This window comes from Neofelis nebulosa, chromosome 3 (assembly GCF_028018385.1).
Source record: "Neofelis nebulosa isolate mNeoNeb1 chromosome 3, mNeoNeb1.pri, whole genome shotgun sequence".
NCBI classification, from domain to species: Eukaryota; Metazoa; Chordata; class Mammalia; order Carnivora; family Felidae; genus Neofelis; species Neofelis nebulosa.
The window spans coordinates 67,714,791-67,737,253 of record NC_080784.1 but is presented as its reverse complement, the minus strand read 5'-3'; the positions used below and the strand labels follow the sequence as shown (position 1 = coordinate 67,737,253).

At 32.7% G+C, this 22,463-nt stretch overlaps 1 protein-coding gene across 3 annotated transcripts in view; it reads right to left on the bottom strand.

Moving 5' to 3' along the window:
• FSTL5 (follistatin like 5) overlaps window positions 1–22,463 on the bottom strand; it is a 789,672-nt gene that overhangs the window by 338,374 nt on the left and 428,835 nt on the right. For all 3 annotated transcript variants that reach the window (XM_058720999.1, XM_058721001.1, XM_058721000.1), the window contains exon 6: window positions 11,201–11,321. In XM_058720999.1, coding sequence (XP_058576982.1) covers window positions 11,201–11,321 — 121 coding nt within the window. The remainder of the gene's footprint in view (window positions 1–11,200; window positions 11,322–22,463) is intronic.

The following is a 22,463-nucleotide window of genomic DNA, read 5'->3' as shown; positions in this document are numbered from 1 at the left end:
GGTTTGATTTTCTCATCCAGAACTCCTATATGAGGGTATGCTTAATTCAGAAGTTATTTCTGCTTAGAATCCATCCCTTAGAGTGGCCTCTTTTTTCTTGTATTTTATACAAGTCACTTTTGCTCCATGCCATATTATTTTCTAATTGTTTTCTTCTGTTTAATTTCCTGGAGTTGAGAAGAAAGCTTTCTTATCTATTTTTATATTTGTAGTGACTAGCCTTGTGAATGTCACATAAGAGTAAAATACATGTTGGTTGTTGTGTATAAAGTTAGTACCTGTAATGGAAATATTAATCGAAATATGTAAAAGTGTACCCCTGGATCACTGCACAGCTAAGTTTTAAACTACAAAATACTTGCATAAAATAAACCACACTTACTCTTCTTTGCCTGGCTTTCATCTTTCTCTCTTCAATCTCTTTTCTCTGTCTTTTATCTTATGTCACTGTCTGTCTCTCTGTCTGCTTCTCTGGCTTGCTTTCCCCTCCTTTCATCCTATCTTGTCTTTTTAAATTTTATGTTTAGTTGAAAATATTTATCTTTTAGGAATAGACTAAGTACAATATACCATATACTAAAATGTCTAATTTTCTTATTTATTTAATAATATATTACTATAATTAATGACCAATTATAGCAACAGTCAGAAGAAAGAGTTATCCTTCCCTGTCCTCTAGGCAGTAGCTATAAATGTAAACTACCTCTCAAGATGATTTGCAATCTGTAGCTTCCATAATGCTTTAAACATCATTGATGCTTTTTTCCCATCTTATCTGGTCACCACCACCAAGGGCCTATTTGCATTACTTAAATGATCAGTAACAAGTTTACTGCAATTTCCTTCCTTTTTATAGGAACAATTTCCATTAGGATGAACACATTACCCAGTGAGCACATTGCAGATGATATATAGTATTCCATGCCTCACAAAATCCTCAGTCAGGCAGCTAAACAGCACTTGGTGTAATGTCTCCTTTCCCTCTTTGTTAAGAAATCTATTTCATTTCAATCTACTTTTCATTTTACTTTTTTTCTTTTATTTAAAGTTTATTTATTTATTTTGAGAGAGAGAGAAAGAGGCAGAGGGAGAGAGAGAGAATCCCAAACAAGCTCCGCACTGTCGATGCAGAACTCAATGTGGGGTTCAAACCCAAGAACCATGAGATCATGACCTGAGCCGAAATCAGACACTTAAGCAACTAAGCCACCCAGGCACCCCTTGATCTATTTTTTAAATCGTCACCTAAAGATATAATGAATATTCCTTAGAATTATAAGATAAATATATTTTTATAAGAAATTATCATTCCAAAATCTGCTAATGATATCAATGATAGATTATGCTAAATATTCATTCATCATATAGCACTACAGAGTTTGTCCATTATAAACTTATAATAAGACTTACTACAGACTTATTATAAGTCTATTATAAACTAAGGGAGAGAGTTGTAATAGGATTTCCTTAAGAAATGAAAGACTGTTTGTGAATAAAATAAACAATCAAAAGATCGAGCATTACTAAACACAGTGTCAGGCATATATAATTTATATAAGTAATATTCATCGAATTGATTACTTGTATAAAAGTATAACAATGGATGTGTATTAACTTATTCTGTCAATTCTTAAAGTGTTTGTTACAAACCAATTTGTTATTGGTTTTGAAATATCTGTAAAAGGAATTGCCATACAAAGTATCAGGACTGAATAACTGTAAGATGTGTTAATAAGGTATTTGGCATATACCTTGTTAACAATAAATACTTACATATGTACATGCATTTTTCTTTTATTGTGGTGACCCTGAGGCACTACAAGATATTTCAGTAACTCCTAAGCATTAAAGAATATTGGGTTATGTTCAGTGTAGTGCATTAAATCCCCTAGGATTCTCAGAGGTAAAAGTATTCCAGAGCTGTTTTTAATATTTCAAAAAAAAAAATGAATATAAACATTAATCCTTGTGGTACATAAGGTCTTACAGGCTCTTTGAAAGTGTTTCATTGCTTAGTGTTAGACTAAACTCACTCAGTAATACCTTTCATTCTCAGATTGAACAGCTTCTCACTGGAAGATGTATATGATTGGTGCATTTGTTTTAAATCAGAAGGGAAAAATAGACCTTAAGAATGAGATTATTAAAAATTCAGAAAAAAAATTAAGGTGCTAACTGTGGGCAGAGGATATATGATTTAAATGATCCTTTGATAACACATTTGGGAGAGAGTGGTTTAAGGTGGGTGGCATTAAATATATATTATTGAATTATGTTTTTAAAATAAACATCTTACTTATGTTGAGGATATAATTTTGTTGCTTAGATGACTACATTTATCCTATAAATGTGTACTTTTCTGACTTCCTGAAAAATAGATATTAGCATGAAATTCATACTCTGTTTTTTATTTACAAGTAGAATATGTGCTTAACCTCCTATTCAAAATAACTGAATTGTCAAATAAATATGCTGTACACTTGAAATTAATATAACATTGTATGCTGATCATACTTTAATCATAAAAAATAGATCGATAGATAGATAGATGATAGAATCTGTAGATTTCCTACATACACACCTATGTTGTCCTTGAATAAATACAGTTTTATTATAGAAACACTGGAATAGAATTTTAGGTAGAGATTTTAACACTCTAATATAATACTGTCCAAGATGGTAGTCAATGACTACTGAGCATTCAGAATGTAGATAGTCCAAAATGAGAAATGAGATATGTTGTAAGTGCAAAAAATATGCTAGATTTATATTTTGTTAAGCCTCAAAATCACATACTAAAAATATTCTGTTAATTTGAAAATTGTATAATATCCTAATATAAATCAAAATATAAAATTAAAAAATGAGTACAATATAATAAATAAATTAAAATAAAATATATGCTAGATTTTAAAACTTGATAGGAAGAGACGATAATGTATTTCCTTCATTTTCATAATGATCATAGGTTGTGATAATATTTTTTTGGTCTATAGGGAAAGTGTTAATAAAATCAATTTTACGTGTTTCTTTTAAATTGTTTTTTTAAATGTTTTTTAAATGCCTTTCTGTTTTAACTACTGCAAGAACCAAAATAAATTGTCATTGTTAAAAAGGATATGGAAATATTGTACTTAATAAAATTGAAGTTTGTTGGCCAAACTTTATTAATATGTGATATGGCTTAAAATTTATTAAAATTCAAAATTCCATTTCTCTTGTTCTGATTCATTTCCTCTTTTTTAACAAGACAAATAGATTCAAACTAATATTATACAGCTTAAGTCTTATTGTTTCTACATGTTATTGATAAGGCCTACTTAAAACTTCTTGTTTTATCTGGTTATAGCCATGTGACCACAATATGAAAGTGATAGGACTCTCTTAACTAAGAGGATAAGCCTCTGGCTGGTTTAAAAAAAAAATGTGAAGGTAATAACAACTATATATTAAAATACATTTAACAAAAATGTGTTTTCTAAGTGCTAGCTTTCAAATCCTTGAATTAAAAAAAAATTAAAGATTAATTGCCTAAACATGTATGATTATCTTATCTATTTAAAAAGCACTTGATTTTATATATCATAACATTCACTTTGTAGATAAATGTCTCCATGGTGGATCATTTGACAGAGCAGAATCCTATAAAGAAACTTTCACCTGGTAAATGTAAATGAAATGCATTCTCAGACTAACCTTAACTAGAGAATTCAAAAACAGCTACAAATTAAAACATGATACATTACATTCAAATTGTTTTAAATTATTGAACAAGATTTAGCCAGTTAAAATCAAATCACACTGATAGAAACTCAGTTCAGAAATATGAGATACCTTCTATTTTTTTTTTTTTTTAAGTGGGCTCCACACCCAACATAGGGCTTGAATTTAAGACTCTAAGATTAACAGTCCTATGTTCTATTGGCTGAGCTATCCAGGTGTCCCTGAGATACAGTAAATTGAAGCTAAGGCCTTGGTGCCAGACTGCAGCAACACCGTCGTGCCCAAATGACACTGGGGCAGCAGTGAAGCTGGCGATCTCCACAAGAACTCCATTATGAAGAAGATGCCATCCAGATAGAGTTCAGAACCACAGAAGCACAACGCAAGGCTCAATTCAAGGAGTTTCTGAGAAATTAGTATAAAGAACACGGGGTTAACAAAGCCAAAGTACCCATGAATTACAGAAATGATTTTGAAAGTCCAAAACAGCCTTAGGCAAACTCTATTGCTGAATACCATGCTGAAGTCAGAGGAAAGTAATTTTAAGTCAGATCCACTAAGTCATGATTGACAAGACAGGGTACAGCATGGAAAAATAAGAACGATTAATCAATTTCTATTATATTGTTTCTTATTTCAATTTTATTTTGCATCACAAAAGGCCCTACTCTCAATATCTATATGACACAGAGTCAATACTTTAAGAAATAAATATGAGGTTTTCACTTGAAATAAAAGAGAAGCTAAAATACCTATTTCTGCTTTTATGAGTTCCAAGTAGTTAGGTCAGCAAGTGACCAGTGAGAAATCATTATGGAGGCTATAGGTAAAAGGAGAAACATAAATGTGCACTAGCTACAAAAGATTAAGATAATCTTAGCAATCTGGAGGGAAGGGTCATCTTCAAATGGAAAACAAACATAAGACTTTCATTATTTTTAAAATTTAACTTCAAATTTGTATTGCTTTACCTGTTGTCTATTAACAGTTGGTATGTGCAATTTATCTTGTTTAGGACAAAATCTGTCCTTTTGGAATATGTGTCTATAGGTTGGGTCTCAGCAATCATTTTGGACAGTCCTTTTCCTAAAAGGTCTAAAGAACTTAGAACATAAAGTGGAAATTACCTATAAGTGAATGATGCTGACCTTTATTTACCTAAACTGTCAGGGCATATCTATAAACTCTAACATAGAAAATTACAAGTATACAAACAAGTGAGTTAATTTTTTTAATCACAGTATGTAGTAAAAAAGTTATCTCCCCCATGTGCTAGGCAATTTAAGTTGCTGTGAGGTCTCATACTACAATGATCTGTACATGGGCTTATGCTATAGTAGGTGTAGCAATGTCTAATACAGAATTTCGCAAATGAGTGTGGGATTTTTGTGAGGTTAAAAAGTAGAACGCTGTGAGTACCATGGAAGCCTTCTTCTCACCTTGTGTTCTCACCCCATCACCCACCAATTCCTCCAGAGGCAACCATCGTGTTAACTACTAAAACCATATACGAGTTACCTATTTTGGATTTGATCTAAATATATACTTGATGTATGCTTGTGTGCTCCACTAGTTTCCTCCACATTTTTTTCTTTTACTTTTTTCTCCTACATTTAACCTCTCAACCACCAGAACTTTTGCTTCTACCCCTACATCTCCGCTGAAAGTGCTGTGACCAAAGTCACCCACACCTCCTTGTGATCAAAACTGGTAGCCATTTCTTTATCTGTCATATATCTCTTGTTTTGAACTCAGTCATGGAAATTGCTCATCAACAAATTCTAGTAAAGTTTTATAAATACATAGTCCTTTGGTTTATTCCCTATTTCTCTAAGCATTTTTGTTTTTGTTGTTGTTTGTTTTTATTTATTAAGTTATTAAAGTTTATTTATTTTAGGAGAGACAGCATGTGCATGTGTATGTGAGAAAGTGGGGGAGGGCAGAGAGAGAGGGAGAGAGAGAATCCCAAGCAGGCTGTGCACTCTACACCCAAGGTGGGACTTGATTTCATGAACCATGAGATCATGACCTGTGCCGAAATCGAGTCAGGCACTTAACCGACTGAGCCACTCAGGTGCCCCTGTTTGTTTGGTTTTTAATTTCATTACTTAATTTTAAGTTTTAGTTCCCTGTTGCTCTTTTGCTCATCTCTTCTGTTTTTACATACTCACTTGGGTACCCCATTACCTGCCAGCGCAGGTTTTAACTGTATCCCCCATATTTCTATTTGTGTCCCTGAACTCCTACTTGAGATCTAGGCCACAATATTCTCCAACCAAATGTTTCTATGTAAATATGCCAATATGCTGAAAATCCAACTCAGTATATGTTCCCAAACTTGCTTATCTTACTGTGTGCCCTACTTTAATGAATAGTATCATTGTTCACCTCAGTATGCAAGCTAGATAACTGGACATTGTCCTTGACCCTACTGTCTCTATCTCATGTATATGTAATCACTCAAGTTGAAATGATTCTGCTTGTAAGTTACTGCCCAAATATGACCACCTCTCTGTATTATTACTGTTCTCTTTTAATCCTGACCCTTTCACCTTTAACCCATATTACTGTAATAGTTTTAATTCTTCTCACTAAACTCTGTTATTTTTCTCAAATAAATGTCTTTCATATACTAATGACCTAAAATCTATGAATATTAATATAATATTCATATTTCATTGCTCTGATTATTAGATGGTTCCAATAAGTAATATTTTTATTATAGAAATTGTGACTTCCTAGAAAATGATTTTTTCCTCATAATGTCATTATCAAATCTATATTCCATTAAGAAGTGTTTCATATAAAGAAATATGACATTTTAAATATAATCATGAATAGTTAGGTAATTTAAAATAACTGTGCCATGTATTTTTTTAGTACTTTAAAGTTTTAGAATCCTAATTATCTATTCTTTTTAAGAATGGAGAGAGAGCTATTATACAATTAGTTTCAATATAAATGCTCACAGTTGATGCATTATGCTTGCAAAAAACTAATTTTTTCATGCCTAGTAGAAGCACATTTCTTTAGGGAACTTTCCACACATAAAGATCATTTAGAATTGATAGAGATTTATTTAAGTGTAACATTAGAACTTGAACTAATAGAACACATACATATCTTGAAGGACTTGTACATGGCTTTAGGAACTGCAACTCGTAACCATTTAATAGAATTTTAAGAATCTATCAGAATTGCAAACTCTTCATTTCATATAATTTTAAGACTTAGCACGATAGAGCAATTTATAATTTAACTCAGAAAATAAAGTACATAGAAAGCATTCTCAAAACAGATATTCTTTCTCTGGATAGCCAATTGCACCACTTTTTGTTAGCTAGAAACAAAAACAACTAATTCCTAAGACCAATAATCATTTAATAAAAATTTATTATCTTAACTGAGTTTGCCTGCAAAAATAGGTAAACATATATTTATCTGAGTATCATTTGTGAAAATTAAATGCCTCAATTCAGTGTATGGTCATGTTTGATGACAAATAAATTGCATTTACCTATATAGACTTAAGGCAAAAATATAGTGCTCCATGCAAATCAAACAATCAAAGATTTTAATTTAATTTTGAGTGCGAAGAAAATAAAGTGCTGTTTTCTCATATGTTAATTCAAGTCCTTATGGTCAATAATGGCACTGTTTACTCATTTTTAATTCTATAAGAAAGCTTTGCACTGAAAAATCTATACATTTAACTGAAATTATTCAAGACAACAAAATGCCTGGGTGAAAGAATTTGCCATCTGACCAGAGGATTTAGTATTTCCTCTAAGTATTCAAAACTGTGTCACTGACCTCATTTAAAATTTATTTGATCCCATAAAATAGATTTCCAAATTTATTAATAAAACAAGGCATGGTTTAGAATGCTTGATGCTCACACTGAGGATTTATTTTAAATATCTTTTTAATAATCCCCAAATTTCTGGAGAAAAATTAAGAATAGCATCCAATGCCTATTGTCAAATATTAAAATAATCCCTCTTCTTATCCAAAGAGGGGAAAAAAGGCTATTTTACAGAAAACCTTATTACCAACTGTAATAACAATTTACTAGTGTTATAATGGTTGATAATGTACTATTTTTAAAATAACATTAACCTTTTCTTGTTTGCACGTTACATTTTGCTCTACTTTCTTCCATTTTATACTATGGCAGAAAGAATAATAAATTGCAACTCTGTCTATTCTTGTATCTACCAGTAAATAATTAATGGATTAAGAGAAGTTTTTGTTTGTTTGTTTGTTTTTGTTTTTTAGCTTCTCTGGACTTCGTTTATTCTTTTGAACATTCATTTAGGGACTGTTTAGTTTTCTAGATTTTCATTTTAAGAGTTATCCGGAGGAATCATTCTGGATATAAAAAAAAAAAAAAAAAAAAAGATTATTTTACCCTTACTAGATCTGTCATTTTTATCATTGTCTGTCTGAGATTATATATTCCTAAGGGAAAGAAAACAATCTTTCTAAGTTGGTTTAACTATCACAGCATTCTATACACATAAGTACTTAATACATGATTTTCGAATAGATTGCTTTTCTCACTATTGTTACACATTTTTATTCATGACACTACCTTAGTATTTTATAATGCAGTGACTTTTTGAAATTATGCCATTATTAAAAGCCTGCCACTAAACTTCATAAAACCAAATTGGGTTTAGTTGTAAAGTATTATAATAGATGGAAAGAAAGAAATAGATATATGTTTTCTATTCAAGAAGTATAAATACTTTTTGCTAATGTAGACACTATCCACACAAATTAGTTCTTCTACCTCTAAGGGATCATTATATAGTCTGATGACCTATTTAAGCAAGGTGCAACACTGAAAATGTGATACTTTCCAGAAAATCGCTTGGTAAGACCACAAAGAATATTAAAATATTCCATATAATTCCAGCATTACTTAGAAAAACATTATCTTCTCTAAATGACTACATGAACATTATTTTATCATTGTTAAGGGATAGTTTTGCAATTACACAAAAAGGGAAAAAGCTCATAATACGATTGCTGATTGCCAAGTGCTTTCATTACTTAATATCTCTTTATGACTCAGAATATTAAAAATGTAGACCTTGGGTGTGATGCATAATTTTGACCTCATGGCAGAAACATTATAACATTCATTAAATTCATTGCCTTTACTATATATAATTTCCATAAAATTGTTACTTCTAAGAGTTAACCCAAATCATATAGATTTTTTTCCATCCAACTTCAACGGTTTCTAGTATAATTTAGCTCCTTCACAGACAACATTTTATTATTTCTCTATTGAATGCTTTTACTGATGATACAAATTTCGGAATTGCAAAATTTTCTCTATCAGAACAATATACTGATCTACCTTGCCTTCCTTAGCAACATCAAATCATATCTCAAAACACAGTATCATTTTTTTCCTGTGATAGGGTAAGCAACAGCATTCTAGACAAGATTCTTATTTACTGATATTGCCAGGAATCATTATTCAGTCTTTGCTGTACTGTCATAAAAATAACATATTATTCCTACTTTACTTTTATTGTTTTAGTTTCTAGCTCCACCATTTCATCATCAACAATATTTAATAAAAATTCTCACAAACATCTATTTAATTATCTTACTGATGCTTGATAAATTGCATGCCATTAAAAATATGTTCTGCTCTTGCTACAAGTTTCAATTACTTTTATTTAGTCAAATCCAAGTATCTGCCTAGTAGAAGGGTGAGAGATTGGAGCTGGTAGATTAGACTGATTGTTTAATAAAACAAGTTAGTAAAATAATAATAATAATTTATGTATTTTCATAGAATTTCAATACTGGAACATACCTTACAGTTGAATTAATTTCCGTAAATACCCTGGTATGTGATACACTTGAGTTTTTATTTATGCTATACATTTTTGTCCAGTTTCCCATCTTTTATTGCCCAAAGTCCATATCCACTCATCCTGGAGACTAATTCAGTTGCTACCACCTTCAAAAAGTCTTTGTGATTTCCCAAATTAGATTATATTCTAACTTACTTAATATTTTATGTAGTCCCTTCTGTGATGTGTATCTCTTTCTAGCTTATATATGGTATTTGTAAATTAATATATGACAATATTAATGTAATACAGATATAGAAGAATATAAATATAAATTCTTTTCTGATAAACCATAATATCTTCTCGTTGCCACCATGAGTACACAAAATAATTCCTATTACAGAGTGAAGTTTAGTGGAAAACACAAAGCCTTCACAGTCTGACCTAGCTTTGATTATAAACTCAGCCACTTAGTTCTTAAGTTCTTTGTGTTTCAATTTCTTCTTACAAACATAGAATAATAATGCTGCTTTCCTGTTGTTGTCTTTGAAAGGTGTCTATCCTTGATTGTGACATTTTTTAAGGGGTTAACTGTTTATAGAGTCACTCTGCATCTTGCTATCCTGCCTTTTAATTGAAAATGGAAATGCAATTTAATTAATCTGAAGAGCATACTGATATCTTGTCTTAAAGCTTCATCACCTGCAACTATTTCACATATATTATTTTGCTTTATCAAAACTTACATAAAATCTAATTTAATGTTTTAATATAAAATTATCATATGACAAGAACATTACTATTCATATTTATATGGATTTTCAGGAATTTAAGTAATTTCTGTAATATCAGACCACTGATAGATGGAAGAGGCATAATTCAAAAGAGATCTTTTTACATCAAGTACATATCCTATTTCCTGTCTTTTTTGAAAGCAATATATAAATGTGCATATATATAACATTGAAGATAGAAAGATAGAAGAAAATACTGGTTTCAGTGCTGACTTAAATCCTGTTGAGCTTTGATTCTTTGGTGACTTATAAAGCATATATAAATCATATTTCATACATGATTTATAAAGCATATACAAATCATAAATCATATAAAGCATATCTATGCTTTATAAAGCATAAATAGTCGATTTAAAGAAGTATTTAAGCAATTTAAACATACGTAAATTATTCCAAAGTACCTTAATATAAATACAATTTTCCATTGTTATGCTAATTATTGTTAACATATATGCAAACTCTATCTATTAATCTACCTTGGTTTCCCTATAGTGTAAAAACAAAAATCGAAAATCAAAAAGTCACTGTGTAAACAATTAAATTGTTCTTGATATACAGTGAAGACTAGTCAAGAGCTACTACTCCCCCCAGACTTTAAAAACAGCATTGTGGAATTCACGTTTTCAATGAGAATCAGTAAGAACTGATATCCAGGGTTATCAAGTATTTCCAGCTTTTCATTTTAGGATTACTGCATCCCTTAACTTTTACATATGTTTCAGTACACTTCAGCACTTTATCTTACTTACACCACTTCTCTTAATTTAAAAACAGCCTGTACTCTCAGATCAAGCAACATTCTGGATTGTGTAAAGAAACAGGAAAATGAACGAAGAGGAATTAGAGAATGAATATTATACTCACGGAATGTTCTATAAAATTCTTCAAGAGCCAGGTGCTTGTCAGAGTTAAAATCATCGTATTTCAGTAGATCATACAAAGAACAATCAGAAAGATCCTTGCCAAGTTCTTCCTGTTTTATCACCTGACAAGGAAATTATAACCATACAATTATAACCGTCTTAACATTTCTATAGCATAATTAATCATACATAATAATCACTTAGTGATTATTAAGTCTGCAGTCATTTTAAGTCTGCAGTAGGGCAAAAAGCTGAACCTATGAAAAATCCTGATTTTCAGTTACTGGACAATTATTTTGAACCATTCCAAAGATATAAAGTTAAAAAGTTAAGATAGGTACTTAGAATTGTCCAAACTTTCTAATACAAAAATCTCATAGTAGGTCCCAGAAAATCTGAGCTTTACAAGGACATTTTGTATTTCACTCATTTTCTTTGCTCCATTTATACTGACTCAAGGAAATATCTCCACATGAAAATTGCCTCCTACATCTCAGTGACCTCTGTCAAAAGAAAACAGGGCTCTTTCTCAACAAAAATAGTGAGATCGTTTGTTCCAACTTTCATCTTCAAATTATTTGTGAAAAATGAAGTTAGATGTTTTTTTTTTTTTTTTTTTTTTTTTTCTCTGCCCAAACTCCTCCTCAGCTGGAAGTTAAGCCATTTGGGATTGTGCATTAACTCCCTCGGTCACAAAAGAGCTATTAAGCAAATGACTGTTTCCAGGAGCCAGAGAGAATTAATGCACCAATTGATGATGAAAATCCATCCAAGTGTGGGTGAGAAAAATCATCAAACTGCTTTTCTTCTCTGTGTTCTGTCCTATGGACTGAGGCAGTAGCTTTTTTATACTCTACTGATTTGACTATTGTGTCTCACATAAAAGAGCTCCCCAAGATTTTTCAAACATTCCTATCCATCTGGGTGGCTGCATAGCTGTGTCCATAGCTTTTCACATTCTCTCACATACAGAGACAGTATTTCACATTGTTGGAGCTGTGCATTATAGTTGTGTTTTTTCATCTTCTTTTAAGTTTTATTTATTTTGAGAGACAGAGGACTCAAGTGGAGGAGGGGCAGAGAGGGAGAGAGGGAGAATCCCAAGCAGACTACTCACTGTCAGCACAGAGCCCAAAGTGGGGCTCGAACTCGTGAACTCTAAGATCATGACCTGAGCCAAAGTCAGTCGCTTAACCAACTGAGCCACCCCGGTGCCTGTAGTGTGTGCTTTTTTTTTTAAAAAGGTGGTGCCATGTAATTAGAAAATGCAAGCTCTGAAGTCAGCCAGCTCTGGCTTCTGCACCTGCCAATGGCACTTAATATAGCTCTATAATTTCTGGCAAATTATTTAACCTTTCCTCAGTTAGGAATAACAGATAGTAACATTTGTCTCTTATGGCTATTGTGAAGATCATATTTATAGACATGTATACACACACACATACACACACATATACATGCACACATACACACATAGTTAGATGTAAGACAACATATAACACATAGTTAAAAGTAATCATTTTAAGTTAAAAATAATGATTTTTTAAATATAATGTGCTTTTTATTCAAATAATTCACTGCAGATTTCCATGCCAGCTTGCACAAGCTCTGTTGTGTGTTCACAGTGTGAATCCAGACTTTCTTTGTTATATCAATAGCAGATCAGTGATACTAGTTTCAAAAGATTCTCAGATGCTATTGACTATTTTTTTTTAAATAACCCTTTGGGGAACACTTCTATGTTAAAAGTTCAGTTCTGCCTGAGTGCGGATGAGTTATAGAGGTAGCTCTGAGGATGGAGCTTAGCATATGTATCACTAGAGCCTCTGGCCCTCTTCTGTAGCCACCTGAGTGGTTTAGCAATGATGACACATAGACGTTGCTAAATATAACTTCTACAATATACTGGGCTCTCTATTCTTGTATTATATATTCACATTTCATTGGTTAAGCCGATGTTTGCTGCCTTGGAGGGGGAAAATAGGCAAAACATTTATCTGCTTTAATTGATCCACATAAATAGATATTGTTGAGAGTGAGTATTAAGCCCTACACTTTTGCATAGTCCAGCTGTAGGGATTAACAAAACTACCTAACGGCTGAAGCCATTTCTCCTATAAGCCTAATGAGAAAACTAATACTGCTTTTCTATTTAGAAGGCAACAGAGCTCTCAGTCATTCACCATCTGTTATTTGTTAGATCATGGAAAATGACTTTCCCTGGGTGTTAGTGGGGGTGGGGGGTGGGGTGGTGGCATATTTCATTTTACCTCACTATGCTCTTCCTAAAGTTCTGCAATGCTAGCATAATGGTAATTTTAAGGATGCAGTGACACTCAGGCTTGATGTATTCAGGTATTTTAATAATATTTCTCAGTAATTTTTATTCTCATACATGTTCATAAAGAGAAGGAGATGGAAAAACCTGGAGAAAATATTCATCATTTTATGTCTCATATTTTCTATTTTAATAGTTTACTCAGATTAAATCATGTCTAATTAGACAAAGAGAATGAACTTCTACCTTTTTTTCTGAATGCTGGCTTAAGACTAGCTTGATCTTGATTTGATCTTGATCTTGATTTGATCATGATTATACAACTTAAGCTGGACCTGCTGTTTCAATTAGTGTGCCCTAGCAAAGCAAATGGTTCTGGCTAGGAAATTTTCTAAACAAACAAACAAACAAACAAAAAACCCTCTTCACCTATACTGGACCATGCCCATATATAGGAGACAGGAGATTTGTCTCTCATCATCAATAGTTCAAGTATATATTTTTTTCATTTATTCCATTTTTTGGCCAATAAAACAGCCTACTTAAAAACATACTTCCTAGTTACTTCTTCTCCCCTTTAGAATGCCTGATGGGAGCTGAGTAGTCTGGTGTATTCCAAATGAGGAGGGTACTTTCCTAAGACCTCTTAACCAGCATGGAGAAATGGTTTTAAATAACTAGAGCTTTGATCATGTTTGACTGTCTGCAAGAAAGTATGATAGAGGAGTGCCTGGGTGGTTCAGTCAGCTAAGCATCTGACACTTGATTTCGGCTCAGGTCATTATCTCATGATTCATGAGATCAAGTCCTGAGGTATTCTGTGCTGACAGTGCAGAGCCTGCTTGGGATTCTCTCTCTCCCTCTCCTCTACCCCTAAATAAATAAATAAATAAATAAATAACTTAAAAAAAAAGAAAATATGATAGAAAATAAGCAGATTTCCTTCCCAAGTGCACAGTAATACATTAAGCACTCTTTGGAACAGAGGATCCAAACTTGTAGGGCTTTCATAGTTGCCTGCATTTCTTTTGTTTATTTCTGCCATTGGCTTTCAAAACTTCCCAGTCTAGTTTCCTCAAAACACTCATGTTATTTCTGAACTAAAGATCATGACAGAGCCAGATGCACAAATGTTATCTAAGTATCCTACAATAAAGCTTTAGTCTAGGAGGTGACTCATAATTTTATTTGTTATCTATTGTAAAATATTGAGTATGTTTTCCAAATTTACCAGTGCTTTGGTGAACTCTCTAAGGCTAAAATAATGATAATAATAATTAAATTAAAGATTCTCACTTTCTTTAATGATCAAAAATCAAGTTACATGAATATTCTGCTCCACAGAGATGAGTCAGTGTGACAAAATAGAAGTATTAGCAGAATGTATGTCATCCAGGGAGCTCAGATACACAGTATTCCAGAGGGGTACATATTTAATTTCAAAGTAATAGAACTGTTAAAGTTACATGAAGAATTATAACTCAGGAATGATTCAATGTTTTGATACTGTATTCTCTTTTGTCCCCAAACAGGAAAACAAAACAAAACAAAACAAAACAAAACAAAAAACTGTTCCTCCCCAAACTAAACTATTCTCCTTATTATTCTGCTTCATTTGTTTATTCAAGTATCCATTCAACAAATCATTTTTGAAAATCTACTATTTTCAGACACTTTCCTGGACTCTGATAATAGCCAATAAGATAGATAAGAAACCCTCTTTTGTGAAATTTATATGCTAGTAGAAGGGAACAAATAAATATATAAGTAAAATATATAGTATGTCAGATAACAATTTATTTAAAGATAAATAAAACTGAAATTAAAAAAAAGGAAAATGCCAGAGGTAGGTGTAGAGGATTGTCTCCCTGCTATAAATATATATATATATATGAATATATATATCCCTGTATGAATATTGGTTTTCCAGGAATACATCATGACTTGGAAATCAAAGATTATTATATTGACTCTCATAAAAGAGATATAATATATCCGTAATTTTGATGGTCTCAAGTCAGATCATGGTAATGAGTCTATGGGCATGAGGGCATAGGAGCACAATGAAGTAGAATCTTCCAATTCTATGTCTTTTTCTTTATTCTTCTTTGTGGAAACAGGGGAAAAACAGCAACTGTAAACTCATGGAAAGATACACCACTCAAAATTTCAAGCGTTCATCAGAGGATGAGCGCTTCCTTATCCTTTGCAAGCTGTTTTTCCTCAAACTAATCATGACCACATCACAATCACAGTGGTCTTAGTAGATCAGAGTTCAGTGTTCCTCCATTTTAAAGAAAGTACATCACATTTGTGAAGTTGAGGAGAAGACGATATATTCAGTCTTTACTTGGCAAATATGTAGATTACATCAAAACTTAAGGGTCAGGAAATAAATATACTTTTTTTTAGAAATATGTATCTTTAGGCATTATCTTTAAGCCTCTCCCATACACTCACTATGGGTTGGCTTCCCTACTACTTAGTTCTCTGAATATCTCCTATTTGACTTCCTTCTTCTCTCCTTCTCTCCCTTCCCCCTTCCTTTTTCTTTTTAACAACTGACATGTGCATAGAAATGTGCTACAGTTTTGGAGATACAGTAGTAAAAAAGAATGACATAGTTTTTGTCCTCATAGAGTTAATTTTCTAGAGAGAATGTGTGGGAACAGGCAAATAATTAAATAAACAAAATAATTACAGATTGCCAACAGTGCTCTAAAAATAAGGTGAAAGGACAGAGAGTAAAAAACTAACATTACAAATTATAATTGTTTAATCATATATAACTGATGCTATCATACAATAGGTGTGTTAGAAGAAAAGGATCACATAAAAATTAATTACATCTTTCAAGTTGTCTTTAGGTTTCCTAACATCCATAACACATTAGAAAACGTTTAAAAAATCAATAGGGCCAACATGAATTCTTTTGAAAAATTCACTGAAGAGATAACATTATTCAACCCGTGGTGGGAAGAAAAAATACCTTATTTTGAAGGCATCCTATATAGCTCACAGGGATTCTCTGAATATGAATGCCAAATTTTTAAAAGCACGTTAACATTCTAAAGGAAAGATGCTATAAAAGATATGTTTAAATTTTTTAAGACAAAATTTTAATTTTCCAATTGTCTTGTGCATATTATGAACAACATTAAGAAAAAAGAGTATTTGAAACTAGTTACTAATGTTTCCAGATAGAATTGGAAGTACTGTTTCTTAATTGTAGCCCCAAGCTGTACCCAAACCAACAGTTAGGGGCCCCACTTTTCTGTTAAGTGCTAACTGTTGCTATTATTATTATTCTGAAATCTTTAGCGCTTCAAAGGAAATTGCCAGTACTACTAAGATCTACCTACTGGCCTTGCTACTACCATTCTCAGTCAAATACCTGGCTTCTGCTGCCTTAGTTTGTATACCAGAAAGTTCATGGGGTTTTAAATGTTAAATAGGATTAATTACCATGGCATTTCCTGGAAGTTCTCACTTATCTCCCTTTTCTAGCCATACAAGTGCTTATTTGTTTGTATTTAGTTTGTTCCCACCAAAATAGCTTTTTATCCATTAGACAAAACAATTCTTACCAATCTTATAGTAAATAAATATGTTGACTAGAAACCAGAACCTCTTAAAAAGCCTTTAAAATTGTAATAGGCTTTATCAACTCAAAATAAAGATTAACTGCCCATTCCCTATCTAACAGCTCTAATAATTTCTAAAGAAAATTGGTATGTACAAAGGTTGCAAAGACATCATTGCCCTGCCCATCCTGATAGCTTAAAAATATCTAGTCTTATTTATTCTTGCTTTTTATTTAATTTCGTAAATGTATTCACATATGGTAGTCATTGAGCAAATAGCATTTTAAGTCAAATATGTATAACGTAATAATCTAAATCCTGTGAACAAGTAGCTCTTTTTATTATTTTAATAAAGAGTTGGCATGTGTGCACATTAGGGAAATATTTCATTCTAATATGCATGCCTAATGTGAATCAGCTTATTAAGATGACAGAATCTAAATGAAGAAAGTGCTAAATCAATATACTCAATACAGCTGCTTATTTAAACTCAGAATCACAAGGGAATGATTTTGCTTACTTAAATTCCACGGGTGGTTATTTTATGAAATAGGGAGAGGCCAAAAGAGTAGATTTTCCAAGCTGTTAGCACTATTTCACTTTAAGAACCCTATGTTTGCTGCTCTAAACAAGGAAGCCCTTAGACGGAGTTGGCTCTAATGTCCTGGTGCCTATGTAAACAACCCAAAATCTAGGCCTGTAAATGCCTCAATGTTTCAAAACTCACAACCAATCACAAATAGGATGTGTTAAGCTACAGGGAATCAATGATTTCCTGCCTTACTTTGCTCTCTCCTTTCTCTATAGAAGCTTTCCCCTAGTTCCCCTCAGTAGAGTGCTTCTAACCACTTCTGATTTGGCATTGCTGGATTCAAATCAACTTTTGCTCCAATAAACTCTGAAAATTGGAACACCTGGTTGGCTCAATGAGTTAATTAACTGGCTCTTTATTTCTGTTCAGGCCATAATCTCACGGTTGGTCAGTTCAAGCCCCAAGACCTGCTCTGTGCTGACAGCAGGGAGCCTGCCTGGGATTCTTCCTTTCCTCTCTCTCTGGCCCTCCCCATGCGCTCTCTCTCTCTCTCTCTCTCTCTCCCTCTCTCTTTCTCTTTCTCTCTCTCTCTCTTTCTCTCTTTCTCTCAAAAATAAATAAACTTAAAAGATAAAATAAACCCTTAAAATTTTAATATGTTTCAGTATACCCATCTTTTAACACTGCTAACAATTCAAAGATGCCATTCTGCCAGGTGAAGTCTGCCTATGTATTCCCTCATCTTACTCTATCAAACGTATTACACCACAGTGCAAAACACAATTGTCCATTCTCCTCTAAGGAGCAATCTGGACAAATTCCTTTGTCCTATGTGACCCTATGAAATCCAAGTTTCCCTATATTGCTTTGCATATTTCCTTCTCTGACTCAATCTCCATTCTTTTCTAACTCAAACCCATCATAATGACCTCTGGAAATCCTGCTTCTGGTCAAAAAACTCTTCACCTCCATTTCTTATAAAGACATGTAATCCACGCACACTAACTTTAAGAAATTCTGGCTGCCCCTGAAGAAAATCACTTGTCAAATAATTTTAACAATTGGCGGCCAATTTTTCTCTCATATCCATTTTACCTCAGCGAGGAAGATGGGTCAATAACTAAATGGTTCCCTACTGGCACTTCTGGATTATTTCCTCCTCCCAAACCAAGTCTTCATTAGATAGATACAAAGATGAGAGATGGTAGGTATAGATAGATAGGTAGATAGATAGATTGATCGATCAACAATAGATTGATAGAGAGCTAGAACCTACTTTGGATCTCAGGCCATTCAGCTACATAGTTCTCTCCTATTCTTTCCCCATAATTCACAAATAAATTTAACTGCTGATTCACAATATTTCTGCCCACCTTTTTTTTTTAATTTTTTTTTTTTTTTTGAGAGGGAGAGAAACAGAGTACGAGTGGAAGAGGGGCAAAAATAGAGGGAGACACAGAATCTGAAGCAGACTCCAGACTCTGAGTTGTCAGCACAGAGCCGAGGTGGGGCTTGAACTCACAGACTGCCAGATCATGACCTAAACCGAAGTCGAATGCTCAACTGACTGAGCCACCCTGGCACCCCTGTTTCTGTCTACCTCAACTCTTTAATATTCTCTGTGGTTTCCATATACACATGAATAAGCCACCCAGAACAGTTCTGAGCTCCTTTTGACAACAAATGATCATTAACTTTCACACTTCCAGTGACCTTTCCCTACATGCCAGACTGCCAGAAGGAACATACTCATACCTCAGGTCTCTTCATCCTGAAATCTTGATTTCAAGCATTACACATTCATGTCTGTTTTAGAAACAATATGTGTTCTTAAAACCACAAATGTGTCACTATGAAACTGAGTACCTGACTACACTAGTCATATATACAGCGCTTAGGGGAGATAACAGGTTTGTGATCATCCTTTGGAAAAAAAAAATTATGTTTGTTGAGGCTTTTGCAGTAAGCTATTATTCTATGAGTCATACATTGGAGTATGATAACCCAATTTGGAGCATATTGTTAGAACAATTTTCATTGAAGCAGGCATTAGTAAAGCTCAGATTTCTCCAAAGAGAGCAGTGAATTCTCACTTTGGGAGAAGGTAATTTAAGAGAAGCAAGAGAGAGAGAGAGATCCAGGTAATAGAGATGAACGTTAGAAATTTGCTTAGATGTGGGGAGGAGCTAAGGTAAAACACCAAACAAGCGAGGGTCACACCTTACTAGAATGGTCCTCAGGAAAAGGCAGAACATTTGGGTTTGCATTTAGTACACAGGATTGGTTACCAGCGCAGACCACTCAGTTCTATAACCTCATTATGAAAGGGATCCGGGCACTATGGCATAGATTTGAGAAGATATAGAACCACTAGACCAAAGTAAGTTCCCATTTACCTGTTTTCAATAGAGGATAGACATTTAAAGAAAAAAAATACAAAAAAATAATTTTAATGTGATTGAAATATTACCTTTATCATACAGTAATTAAGACACATGGGAGAGGAGACAATAATAATCTGTTTTGTTCCTACAAAAAAACTTTGATAGATATCCCACTTTTCTTCCCTAACACTCATGTCCATGTCATTTGGAAAAACAGAAATACTCACCCCAGGGGTAAAAGTGGACAATGCACTTGAGGAAATAGAGACAGATATGACTTAATTGGGCTCTGAGGGTGTAAAAAATAGGGCAGAAGATGGAGGCTAGGGATTTCTTTTTGTTTCGAGAACTGATGATACATTTCTCCCTGAGGGAAGAGTATGATAGATACTGGTTTTTGATGTTGTTGTAGTATTCTATAACTTGTCATTAGTTTTTTAACTAAGGTAGATGTTGGCATCTGTGGAATGTGATATATTTGGTCATACATATTTAGAAGGAGAATCTAAAATAGAACATATTGTTTTGCATGACAAATAATTTGGAGCCCCCAGGGAAAACTGAGGTTGAGAGATAGACTTGGGCACTGTATCAGTGGTGCAGGTAATGAAAAGCACACCATGGACAGAGTACAAGGAAAGGAAAAGTGTACAAAGTGCTGGATCTAAACTGGATTTCAATTTGGGATTTGTGTAATTTGTGATGTAAACACTCACATATATATAGTGGAGCTCAAATAGAAGTACAAAGGAGACAACAGACATCTGCATTACGGCAATAACCCAATAGTATCATTACCATTATTACTAAAATTACGATTACTCAGTTACTCTAATCTGGTACTGAGGATTTAATAATTCATGCCAGCTATATGAGATAAATGTGTAACTACTTCAAATGAGATGGGCAAAATAAAAACATGCCGTCATTTATTTTTTCTAATTTCTTGAGATAACCAAAACTACTCTTCTTTTGCAAGAACTATTGTTTTTTCTCATTGTAAAAGTTGGTATTAAAACTTTTGTATGTTTAATAATGTGTGTATAGATTTCTGGGTTATAATGGCTGTAAACTAATGGTATTTAAGTTGTTATCACCTACCATCCAAGCATAAATATTAAAAAGTTGCAAGGGATGAACATAGGGTAAATATTATTCAATCGCTCAATTACTAACTTAAGGGTATGTACCCACTTTATTTCCATTATCATCCATGACATTCACATGAAAGTTAGATTTGAAAATACAGTTATAACTAACACACTCTATTTTGTATGTGCTAGTCATGCTTCTAAGAAGCTGACACATTCTAAATTGTGTGTGTGTGTGTGTGTGTGTGTGACATCAAATTTACGCAGTAGGTACTAATATCATTGCCTATATATATATATATATATATATATATATATATATGTAATGAGTCTCAGAAACTTTAAATAACTTGCCAAAGGTTAACAGGTCATAAGTAAGAGACGTTATTTGAACCCAAGCTCTATAATAACAGTTCTTAACCACTACACTTTGATCATAAAAAAGATTATTTTGAAAAAAAATATACTAGGACTTCATCACTTGGGACCCACTCACTCCTTTCCATCTGAACATTCTCTTTAGATCTTCTGAAATGAATATACCATCTCAATCTTTTTTGATTTTTTTCTTCTGGATCTTCAACTACCAATGACAAATCTACAAGTGTACTATCATAAATTTTATCAACTTTATAAAAATTATTTTAAAAGTCCAAAATTTCACTTTGCTATCAATTTGTATTTCATACTTGAATATTTTCAACATAAGAACATTAGCCCCAGACTGGAAGACTAAACATAGAGTTACAGATGTTTATGTTATTAAGCTAGAGTGGTAAAGAGATGGATTGAATGTGATTTATTTCTATAACCAGTCAGTTCATTTTAGCAAATATTTTCTTGCTATAACATGTTGTTAACTGTGATTCTAAAGGTCCTACTCTTTTAACTATTAATTTTTTAATGTATTTTCTCTCAATTAGACAGGCCTCTGTGTTCTAATTTACCTGAAAATCTGTAAGATTCTCCATTCATTATGGGGAATAAAAATAGAATGTGGGTAGCCAGCTTTCATGCTACAATTATAAAACCTCAAAGTCAAATTATATTCTTTAATTTTTACTTGTCACTGGCAGTATCTTACATTTCTCTTAATAATATCTTATAAATTATTAATAGACACCATTAAGATCCTTTCCCTTTTTACTCTTCTAAGTTAAATTATTTGAAAATTCCATATTAAATGATGGTATTATATGTTTCTGCATTTATTAATAAAACCGTATGTATTATTAGTTATAATACTTGCAAAAGTACCTGAAATCTAAAAATACTACCATCAAAACAGTATTTGTGCCATTCATATCTAGGTGTTTATTATATTTTTTCAAGATTACTTGTTACAACCTTCTGTTTTTCTTGTCGTTGTTGTTTAAGTTCTGTGTTTTTGTTTAT